Source organism: Bidens hawaiensis, unplaced genomic scaffold, assembly GCF_021521415.1.
Source record: "Bidens hawaiensis isolate Kalapana, Puna unplaced genomic scaffold, B.hawaiensis_p1.1 tig00010461_1, whole genome shotgun sequence".
Classification (NCBI taxonomy): Eukaryota; Viridiplantae; Streptophyta; class Magnoliopsida; order Asterales; family Asteraceae; genus Bidens; species Bidens hawaiensis.
In genome coordinates this window covers 228,544-240,126 of record NW_027491796.1, presented here as the reverse complement: position 1 = coordinate 240,126, position 11,583 = coordinate 228,544, and the positions used below count along the sequence as shown (strand labels likewise).

Here is an 11,583-nt window from a genome sequence, read left to right as displayed (position 1 = left end):
TACCTCGTCAGGTATCACGCAAAAGATCCTCCATCATACGGACTGGCCCATTTTGGCGGGAGTTTTCCCCCTCCCGCCTTTGCTCATTCTTTCAGGTGACACTGAATATTTGTAAGTGTTAAGCCTTATGCGTGTAGCTATGCTGTGCGGGTAGCCTTCCCTGATGGCTTGTATCCGCAACTGCGGGAACAGGCGGGTTACTTTACCATTGGGAGGCTTTTCCCTGCGTATGCAGCTTGCATACTGCGCGTAGGCTTCTCTGAGCATGGTGGGTCCTGCGGGAGTAGATGGTCTTTGCGCAGACATCCCTGTTCAAGGTGAGTCATGCGGGACCAACTGAGCCCTGCTGGGACCTACCTCTTCATTACCAATATTTATAACTATGTTATTTTATTCTCTTAATTTCTCCATGTTTTAAACTTCTGATAAAACAAGCTGCTCATAACTAAATAACTTATTTAAGTTACTAACGAATGAACGATCAAACACTGAAAGTCTATATACTAACAATGAAAATGTAAATCATAATCAGCCCCCATAAATAGGTAGAATAAAATAAATAGAACTTTGTTTAAGATAATAATTAATTAAAACAAAAAAGAAAAGCATATCTTATTTGTTTAATATGTTGCCCTGTGTTTTATTAGAGAAAGGTAATGACATATGCTTTAAAAGGGTTGGATAAATAAACACTCCACGTTAATTTATTAATGTGAGAACTATATGAGGGATATTCGTGTTGTATGGTAGTTAACATTTATATGATTATATCAATCTATAGGCATGTATCTATATCAAACTATTCATACATCATTTACATATCATACGGGTCATATAACAAAAGAAAATGGTAATACGTGGTCGTACAGGCCGTGCAAATCATACAACTTGTATGATGTGTTTGACTAACAAGAAAATGACTGATGTGACTACTGACAAAGTCATACAGCTCGTTTAATCATTCTCCATTCTATCATACCACATGCATTACATGTATTTAGACTGTTACAACTGCACGGTGACCGAGCACTTCCCCCATTCTCATCAAAGCAGCCGCGCTTGGCATTCTCTCATTTCTAAGAAAAATCTAATGGTTGATTGGCTTTAATAATATACATATTCATAACACTTATTTTTCAAGTTAATTAGTTACGGCTCCTGTCTACGTCTACGAGAATCCGTGACATCGCTTTTAATTAACTAGTTTATTAGGTGTCCACGTCAGCATTTAAAAGTTATTTGGACATCGACCGTTACAATTGATTAATCAATCAATCAATCAACGAAAACCTCCATTAACAACCAACTGAGTAGTTGACTATTGGCAACAAGTTTATATTGATAACGATGGCCGGCCGGCAGCTCTCCAGGCCGGCTTCTCCCTCTCTATTATTATTATTACTATTATTATTATTATTATCATCAATCAATCAATCAGTCCGTCATTCAAGAGTACTACAATCTCTAATCTCTATAATTTTGTCATCATAACTGTCACTTTATACAAATCATCAATCTAATTCGTCTGCTTATATTCAATTTTGTTGTAGAAATCGATACGCGATCGTTCGTGTTCTGCTTCGAGTGCACATAGTGTTGCTTCGCACTGTAAGTACTCTCTGATCTTTACAGTATGCTTATATGCTAAAATTGTTAAATGAAGTTTAACCGTGTAGTTACACAATTAATCTCGATGTTTAGCTCGTTAAGTGAGAATAATAATATTAGTATTTAAAACGTTAGGGTTAGATTGAGCGTACGTTTAGTATTTCAGTGATATATTTGGATTTCAATAATTAGGGTTTGGATTGAGCATATCCTTAGTATTTCAAGGATAGGTTCTATTAGAGGCAAACAGCTGTTCGGTTCCGTTTTTACCTATAACCAAAACCGGCAACTGATTTTCAGTTTTTGAACCGAAATCGATTCTTAGTATGTTACTATGTCGGTTTTCAGTTTTGATTTTTCATATAACTGGAATTGGTAACTGATTTTAGGTTTTTTGAAAAATCTATAACCGAAATCGATTTAGTTAGTATGTCGGTTTTCAGTTCGGTTTTTGAAAAAACTATAACCGAAATCGATTCTGTTAGTATGTCGATTTTCAGTTTGGTTTTTTCCTATAACTGAAACCGGTAACTGATTTTCGGTTTTTGAAAAATCTATAACTGAAATAGATTCAGTTAGTATGTCGGTTTTCAGTTCGGTTTTTACCTATAACCGAAACTGGTAACTGATTTTCGGTTTTTGAAAAAACTATAACCGGAATCGATTCAGTTAGTATGTCGGTTTTCAGTTTGGTTTTTTCCTATAACTGAAACCGGTAACTGATTTTCGGTTTTTGAAAAATTTATAACCGAAATAGATTCAGTTAGTATGTCGGTTTTCAGTTAGGTTTTTACCTATAACTGAAACCGGTAACTGATTTTCGGTTTTTGAAAAATCTATAACCGAAATCAATTTAGTTAGTATGTCGGTTTTCAATTTGGTTTTTACCTATAACTGAAACCGGTAACTGATTTCGGTTTTTGAAAATCTACAACCGAAATCGATTCAGTTAGTATGTTGGTTTTCAGTTTGGTTTTTACCTATAACCATAACTGGTAATTGATTTTCGGTCCTTGAAAAATCTATAGCCGGAATCGATTCAGTTAGTATGTCGGTTTTCAGTTCGGTTTTTACCTATAACTGAAACCGGTAACTGATTTCGGTTTTTGAAAAATCTACAACCGAAATCAATTCAGTTAGTATGCTATTTTTTAGTTCGGTTAATAGATCAGTTAATTTTAATAAACAAATTCAAACTTGGGCTAAAGTTTTAAACATAACATGATGGACCAACCAACTTTATACTTATATATACATGAAATGGAGGTATAAAACATGAAATACGTGAAATGGAGGTATAAAAGCTAGAACTATGTTAAAATGGAGGTATAAAAGCTATGAAAATATGAATGGTTCGGTTCGGTTCGGTATCAGTTAATTCAGTTAACTGAGGGTACACAAAATAACCGATAACCGAATTTTGGTTAATTCTGTTAATTTTGGTTTGGTTCCGTCGGATTTTGGTTAACGGTTTGGTTGTTGCTCACGGAGGTATAAAAGCTAGAACTATGTTAAAATGGAGGTATAAAAGCTATGAAAATATGAATGGTTCGGTTCGGTTCGGTATCAGTTAATTCAGTTAACTGAGGGTACACAAAAAAACCGATAACCGAATTTTGGTTAATTCTGTTAATTTTGGTTTGGTTCCGTCGGATTTTGGTTAACGGTTTGGTTGTTGCTCACCCCTTACAGGCATAGAAACTAAAAGTAGATGATGCTGAATATATAATAATGGAACCAGATGATATAGTTAAATCCTTAACCACTGTTATTGGAAGTTTCATTCAAGATCAGTTGCTTGATCAAAGAAAAAGAGACATACAAAAGGAACAATGCGGTGAAAGATTAGCAGCAGAAGATGAAAGCAATAACAAAGAGACAGAAGTTAGGTATTCTGATCAAGCAGTTTTGGCCAATTTGGATTGGGGCATGGATGCTTTAGAGGAAGCCATTAATACTTCCAATGTGGAAACTAAAATGGCAAGATTAGATTATGCAGAAAAGATGTTGCAGGTGTGTGCTATGTTGGATACCAGTGATCAAACAGCAGGGGTACCTAACTTCTATCTCTCAGCTTGGGCCCACCTTAATCTTTCATATTTATGGAAGCTAAGAAACAATGTTACAAATGCGGTTCTTCATGTTCTTGAAATGTTTTCAGTCGATCCATTTTTTTCACGGATTGATTTTGCTCCAGAGCTTTGGAAAACACTGTTTCTACCGCATATGAGCTCCATTGTTGGTTGGTACTCGGAACAAAGACACAGGGTTATGATGGATTTGATACCAGATTCAACCGATTTGTCATTCACTGCTGATTTTGATCTTTATTTCAATGAGTCTTTAGTGTTTTCTATGAGACCAGATCAGGCGGAAAAGTTACAAAAGTTGGAGAAACTTTATGGGCAAACGTTGGATGATAACACGAGGCTGTATGCTAATTACTTTAAAGATTGTATGAATTATGGGTCTGCCACTAGCAAGAAGGCTATTCCAATGTTACCAATCGCAGAGCCGCCTATGACTCCTTTACATGAGGTGAGCTGGAAGATTCCTGATTATGTGAAATTCGGTCCCATTTTGCCTAAGAGTGCAGGGTTCTCTCCAGTTCTAAAAGATAAACAAAATGTAACAGAATCATCCAGGTTAGTTTCCTATTGACAGTAACAGATTATTTAACTTCAGATTATTTTATCTTATTAGATAATATTGTGCCAAATAGTTTTAATGCAGCTAACACCTCATTCAAGAACCTTGAGGACTCTGCTGCATGGGTTAATCAAGTAAGAAGATATGATTATTAATTGCATATTCATACGCAAATATAGTGCTACTAAGGGAATATGCAGTTATAGATTACTGGTTGTATTTTTAGGAGGAAATCTTAGAGGAAGTTGAAGATTCTCCAAAAGTTGCATCACGGGAACACAAAGGGAATGGTAAGAAAGAGGCAAGGTCCATTTTGCGGTTACAGTCCACACGAGATATAGATTTTAAGGTTGCGACGTCACCAGAGATGCATCGTGATTTAAGTATCGGTTCAGTTGACTCGGATAGTGAAATGAAAGTAAGTTTATTTGATTATAGCTAAGTTTTCAGATTTCACCTATTTGACTCATTATTAATTTTATTTACAATACAAATCAACTCGTTTTCATATAAATGGGTTGAACCTGCCATTGTTTCTAGTTTGAATAAATTATAAAATCTAGCACATTACTAAAAGTGGATTTGTACCTAGGAGCAGCCAAAAAGTGTAAGGAAGAACTTTTCTCACGGTGACGAACGAAATTCTAGTTATGCAAACACAAACAATGGAGCACTAAGGTACATGTTTTGTCATGACAAAGTTACAAAAGCATACACATTTTCCTCTTCTTGAATACAAGCATGTTTAAATTTTTCAGTTCTTCAAATGATATAGTGAGCCCAAATTTTGGTTCTCCCCAACAGTTTGACAGATCATCACAACCAAAACCACCAAAAGATTTCGTCTGCCCCATCACGACCCAGGTTTTTAATGACCCGGTAACACTAGAAACGGGTCAAACGTATGAACGAAAAGCCATTGAAGAATGGATGAAAAGAGGGAACACCACATGTCCCATCACAAGACAACCTCTGTATTCCAACGCCCTTCCAAAAACAAACTACGTTTTAAAACGACTCATAACTTCTTGGAAAGAACAGCATCCCGATCTTGCTAGTGAATTATCATATCCCACAACACCAACAAGTTCTTACATGACCTCAAAAACATCAAACCATTCTCACCCAAGAAGATTCACTCACCCTACAGTCGCCACGTCACCAACAAGTGTGATATCTCAAGCTGCAATTGAATCAATCATAAGCGGATTAAAACCATTCATTTCGTGTTTATGCACTTCGGAGGATTTAAAAGAATGTGAAGCAGCTGTTTTGACCATTGCCAAAATGTGGAAAGAGTCAAACGCGGACCCTGGTGTCTACACGTGTTTATCCACGTCAGAAGTAGTAAACGGGTTCATGGATGTTTTAACTTCTTCTTTAAGCCGAGAAGCTCTTGCAACAACGGTTTATATTCTCTCTGAATTACTCGTTGCTGATGATAATTTCAAAGATCAGTTAGCGAGTGTAGATTCTGACTTTGAAACATTAGCTGCTTTGCTGGAAAACGGTCTTTTCGAGGCTGCGGTTTTAATATACTTATTAAAACCAACTTTCTCGCAGATAAACTCACACAATGTGTTACCTTATTTGATTCAAATCATATCTAGTAAATATCAAGATTCAAAGGTTTATGAGATGGTGATGAGTCCAAATGATGCTGCTATAGAGTTGTTGGACCAGGTGCTAAATGAAGGAGATGAAGATATTAGGTCTTTTATTGCTTTGAGTGTTGTATCAGCTGATGTCATACCTGATTTAGTCACGTGTTTAAATAAGGTGGATATAAGGCAGTCAGTTTTGTCTATTTTACTGTGTTGTATCCAAACGGATAGAAGTTGCAGGGACTTGATAGCTAGCAGTATCGACCCGTGTCTCGTTCTTGAATTGTTTCATGGTGGGAATGAGAGTTTAAGAGGCATGTGTATTGAGTTTCTCACTGAGTTGGTTCAGTTGAACAGGTATTGGATTTCTTTATGGTATCGCTTATTAGTTATTATGATATTATCATCCATATTTATATTAATTTGTTAATATATTATGCAGGAGGACATTAAGCAATCAGATTCTACAAATAATAAAAGATGAAGGAGCATTTAGTACAATGCACACTCTTCTTGTTTATCTACAAAATGCACCAATGGAGCAGCAACCTGCGGTTGCTTCACTTCTTCTTCAGCTTGACATCCTGGTTAGTTAAACGAACGAAGATGAACAAACAGTTTTGCTCATTTATGTTTGAGAATGTTAGTTCACTAAAATTTGTTTACATTCGTTCATTTATGTTTGTTAGTTTACGTTTGTTTATATTCATTCATTTATGTCCATCATATATTCTTTTAATTTTCTTGGCCCATTACAACTTCGTCCAGTTTTAATAAAACTTTAGGCCCACGCATTGTTCATATTACGTGTAACTGGTTTTAGCTCAGCTATGTCCGTTCATCTATGTTTAGTCGTGAATCGTTCATTTATATTGTTAACAAACAAACATTAACGAACATGTCCATTTTCTTTATGAACGAACATTAACATGTTCATTTTCTTACAAACGAGCACGAACAAGAAAACTATGTTCGTTTAATTGTTTGTGTTTGATTGTTTGTTCGGTTTTAGGTATAAAAACGAACATGAACCTGCTCGTTCAGTTTGAAATTGATATGTGTTTTAAAGGAACTTGTTTTTTTCTTCATGTGTATATTTATATTTTTGTTTGTAGGTTGAGCCTCGGAAAATGAGTATTTACCGAGAGGAAGCAATCGATACCCTAATTGACACACTCCAGAAAAAAGATTTCCCAAATTTACAACTTATGGCTCTTGATGCATTATCATCTCTTTCAGGGAAATCTTATACTGAGGCCTGGTTACTTAAACTAGCTGGATTTAATAAACCTTATGAAGCTATTATGGAAAATGAAAATCTAAATATGGTAACCGTATGTGTTTTTATTTGATTATACATTTCCATCTCCGTTTTCTATTAAATCTTTTAACTTTTGTTCTTAGGATCATGAGGAGGAAAAAGCTGCATATTCATGGGAAAAAAGGGTAGCTTTTGTACTTTGCAACCATGAAAAAGGCGTTATCTTTAACGCCTTAGAACAATGTCTCAAAATTAAATCTATAAATATATATAAAAAGTGTCTTATTACATCCACGTGGCTAGTCTACATGCTTTATAACTTACCAAACACCGGCGTACGAGATAATGTGCGTAAGTCATTGCTTAGCCAATATATACACATACTACAATCATCTAAGAATCTGGAAGACAAGATTCTAGCAACAGTTGCTTTGAGAAGCTTCATCAGTGACCCAGGTAAAAAGCTGTTATTTTTGTTACTTTCAAAAGTAATTTATATAACACCTCGGTTATTATTGTTAAGGTGCACTTGGTGATATTGGTGGATATGCTAAAGTTTTGTATAAAACATTGAGAAACCTCAAGAAAAACTCGGTGGTTGTTAGTGATATAATGAAAGCTTTGATGAACTTGCCATCTGTTAATGCCGTGAGATTTGACCGTTAATATATTAATATTTATGGTTTTATAGTACATTTTTGTTTATTATAAGTTTCTTTTTTATTAATTTCAGGCGGAAATGTGGTCTGCTTCAGAAGGAACTGAATCGGATTCATCGATGAGTGGAGAGGTTTTATCGTTAGTTTATGTGAAAAGCCGTGTGATAAGCAGCCATTCTGATGGAACAATTAAGGTATGGACCAAAATATAATTAACAAATAATTACACAAATGGTCCTTGTGGTATGTTCCGAGTTCAGACTTCATTTTAGGTCCTCAAGTATGAGAAAATACATCACTGGTCCAAATTTATGCATAAACGTAACACAGATGGTCCCTAGAATGGGTGGACAGTTAACTTTTTTTGCTAAATGCTGTAAAATGACCAATTTGCACGTTATTATATGTAGGATCATGATCATTCAGAACTTCAAAATAATTTAAGAATTTCAAGAACTCCTAACAACCAATCATTTTATTTATCTTTTCATATATTGAAGATTATTTTAGGGTAGTTTTATCATTTGTTATACATAATTTTATTATTACATATATGTAAACCGGTTATTACACATATATGTAATTCGGTTATTACACAATCACATATTTAAACTTGTGATTACATATATGTAATCACAAAATATGTGTAACAACCGAATTATATATATGTGGAATAACCAATTTATATATATAATCACAAAATTACATATAGTAAATAACAAAACAAAATTACTAAATAAAATGACTGGTTGTTAAGAGTTCTTAAAGTTTTTAAGTTATTTGGAAGTTTCAAAATGATCCTGATTCCATTAGATGCATGCATCATTACTATATATGAATATCATTAATGTTTGTATGTAGGTATGGGATGCTAGTAAGAGGGATTTGCGGTTAATTCAAGAGATTCGTGAGCATTCAAAGGCTGTCACATGGCTCTATATTTCACCTTCACGTGATAAACTATATAGTGGCTCGTTAGATAAAACAATACGGGTATACCATCTTTTTCTATCTTTATGTTTTCATTATTAATACTATATACTAACTTTATTAATTTGTTTCATTATTAGATATGGGTAGTCAAACCAGAAGGTATTCATTGTATTCAAGTTCATGACGTTAAAGAATCAGTCCATGGGCTAACCGCAGACGCGAATTGTGCTTATTATTTCTCTCAGAGTGCTGGAATTAAGGTTAGATCTTAATGTTGACTATTTTTTACTAAGTCAACTGTTGACTGATTTTATATTGTCTAGGTTTTTGGGTGGTCAGGTGTTACCAAACATATTAATTTCAAACAATCTGTTAAGTGTCTTGATTTGATTGGAGATAAACTGTATTGTGGATGCAGTGGTTTCAGTATACAGGTTAGTATTTATGATTACAATATTATTCTTAAATATAATTCATGGTTGGTGTTTTATGGCACTTCATACATTTCAGGAAATCGATTTGCAAAAAACATCAACGACAACGTTTTATACAGGGACGAGAAAATTGTTGGGAAAGCAATCTATAAATTCCATATGTATACATGATGACCTTTTATATGCGGGCGGGACATCAGTGGATGGAACAGCAGGAAAGGTAGTTAAAAGTTTTCATTAGTTTTGACCCGAACCAAATTGAAACTTTTTAAGGAGACCCTTTTGATCCATTACCTGACCTGACCCGAACCAAATTGATACCTTTTAAACAGACAGCTTGACCTGAACCTAGGCCTATAAATGAATCGCACGTTTAGTGAACCGTTCAGCGGGAAATTCATTTATTTAATAAGTGAACAGACAAAAACAAAATTTTGTTCATTTAGTTAAACAAACAATCATGAACACAAGTCCCGTCCATACATTTATGTCCGTGGGCGTTCATTCATTCAAATTAGTTTATGTACGATAGTTTACGCTTGTTTAAGTTTGTTACTTTATGTTCGTTAATATATTCGTATAAATGTAATAGGTCTATTACAATTACTTTTTAGGCCCTGCACATTCTTTGTCACATTTACTTATGATCGGTTTTAGCTCAGTTTTGTTCTTTTGTTGACGTTCGTGAACCGCTCATTGATAAAGTTAACGAACGAACATGAACGAATACGGACACATTTTTTTCTTAACGAACAAGCACGAACAAAAGAACCAATCTCGTTTAACTGTTCGTGTTAGAACGTTTGTTTGGTTAACGAAAACGAACATGCTCCGTTCGTGTTAGTTCGGTTCGTTTACAGGCCTAGGCTGAACCCGTTTGATCCGTGCCTGTTTTGACCCATTACCCGCCCTGCCCAAACCAACTGATACTTTTTGAACAGTCAGTTTGACCCAAGCCTGTTTTGGCTCGTTACCCAAACAGCCCGGGGCGCCGGGCCCAGTTTCTTATCATTCACTTTTATCTTTTATTCTAAGTATTTAACCAAAAAATGAAAATTTCTAAATAGCTAAAATGGATGTGAATGTGGTAGGTTTTCTCTATAGCGAGCAGGGTGTTAGTTGGATCGTTGTCGAGTGCATATGACATCCATTATTTGGCTGTAAATAATGATTTCATATTTGGAGCAACAAAAAATGGGATAATTGAGGTGTGGTTAAAAGAAAGGTTAACCAAAGTTGTCTCCATGAAGATGAGTTCAGGAGTCACCAAAATAACATCTTTGACATCAGATGTTGAAGGCGAAATGTTATTTGCGGGTTCTTCTGATGGCAAAATTCAGGTTAGAAACACATCTTATAATCACTAACATAAAATGATTTTGATGATCCAAGAAAGAAACATATTAGAAAATTTCTTATTAATGCTTGATACAATATTAGCAAAAGACATATTATATACTTCTTTAGTGATTAACCTAGAAAGATGTTTTTGTTGATGCTGATTTTCAGGCTTGGGAACTAAATTGAAGTGAAATACAGCAAATTACTTTTTCTGATCATCAATCGCTACGGTCAAAACTACATTACATTCTTGTACTAATTACGATCACTTTTTTTATTTTTTACTGATTTGTTGCATATCTATTCATAAAAATCTTCTTTTTGCACATTGAGTTTGACTTGTTTAAAACGGTAAGGCCGTGGGGTATACTCTAACCCCTCTTATCACTCATTTTCTCTCTTTCACTTCATCCCACTCAAAGGAAATTGTTTAATCATTTTAACTCCATCTGACCCCTATTAATTGTTAATTTAATATATTGTTCTTTGTCTTTAACCTGTGAAAAGCATAATTCATGGCCCCTTTTAACAAATTTAACACAAGTGGGGAGTGGTTTAATCTATCTTTAAAGTGTCATGTCATCTTAATTTATGTTGAGGTTAAAGTATGTCCCATGACCTAACAATGCTGAAATACCTGACTCGGACTCGAAACATATATTTTGGTATGAGGCTGAGTTTGGCTTGTTTAAATGGTAATAAACTATAATGATTAATCAAATGAGATTAAATTGTATTGGCTTGAGTGAATGTCAATAAGTCCATCACTCGTTCATGGCTAACACGAGGCTCGTGACGAACAAGGGGGGCAATTTCAGGAGTCGGGTTGGAGAGATCACATAAATTCATGTTTTTAAAAAAAAGCTTTTATTTAATATATAATTAAAAATAGAGTAAATTGTTAAAATCATACCGAGGTTTGGTCATCATTGCCACTTTAGTTTAAATGTTAAAAATTAACGTGCTAATTGTGAGAATCAAATAGAGTTTTTATATATACAAGTTATTACTTATATAATTACAAAATTCTTATGTGAGAATCAAATAGAGTAATTATATATACAAAATTATATGCTTGTTGATGAGAACAAAAA

The 11,583-nt window shown here is 34.5% G+C and overlaps 1 protein-coding gene across 3 annotated transcripts; it reads left to right on the top strand.

The window, feature by feature from the left end:
- The first annotated feature begins 1,481 nt into the window (after positions 1–1,481).
- On the top strand, positions 1,482–10,784 carry LOC143535273 (putative E3 ubiquitin-protein ligase LIN-1). 3 transcript variants are annotated; one of them, XM_077029567.1, is made up of 17 exons: positions 1,482–1,608; positions 3,301–4,253; positions 4,331–4,391; positions 4,484–4,675; positions 4,850–4,935; positions 5,016–6,218; positions 6,304–6,448; positions 6,977–7,189; positions 7,266–7,578; positions 7,646–7,770; positions 7,856–7,975; positions 8,643–8,774; positions 8,852–8,974; positions 9,038–9,148; positions 9,225–9,368; positions 10,240–10,488; positions 10,658–10,784. In XM_077029567.1, exons 2-17 carry the CDS (start codon positions 3,340–3,342, stop codon positions 10,673–10,675), a joined length of 4,149 nt encoding a protein of 1,382 aa, XP_076885682.1. In that variant the 5' UTR covers positions 1,482–1,608; positions 3,301–3,339; the 3' UTR covers positions 10,676–10,784. The 3 variants fall into 3 exon arrangements, with proteins under 3 accessions (XP_076885682.1, XP_076885683.1, XP_076885684.1); XM_077029568.1 differs by lacking the exon at positions 1,482–1,608 and having other exon boundaries at positions 3,177–4,253; positions 4,856–4,935; XM_077029569.1 differs by lacking the exon at positions 1,482–1,608 and having other exon boundaries at positions 3,177–4,253; positions 5,070–6,218.
- The last annotated feature ends 799 nt before the right edge of the window (positions 10,785–11,583 follow it).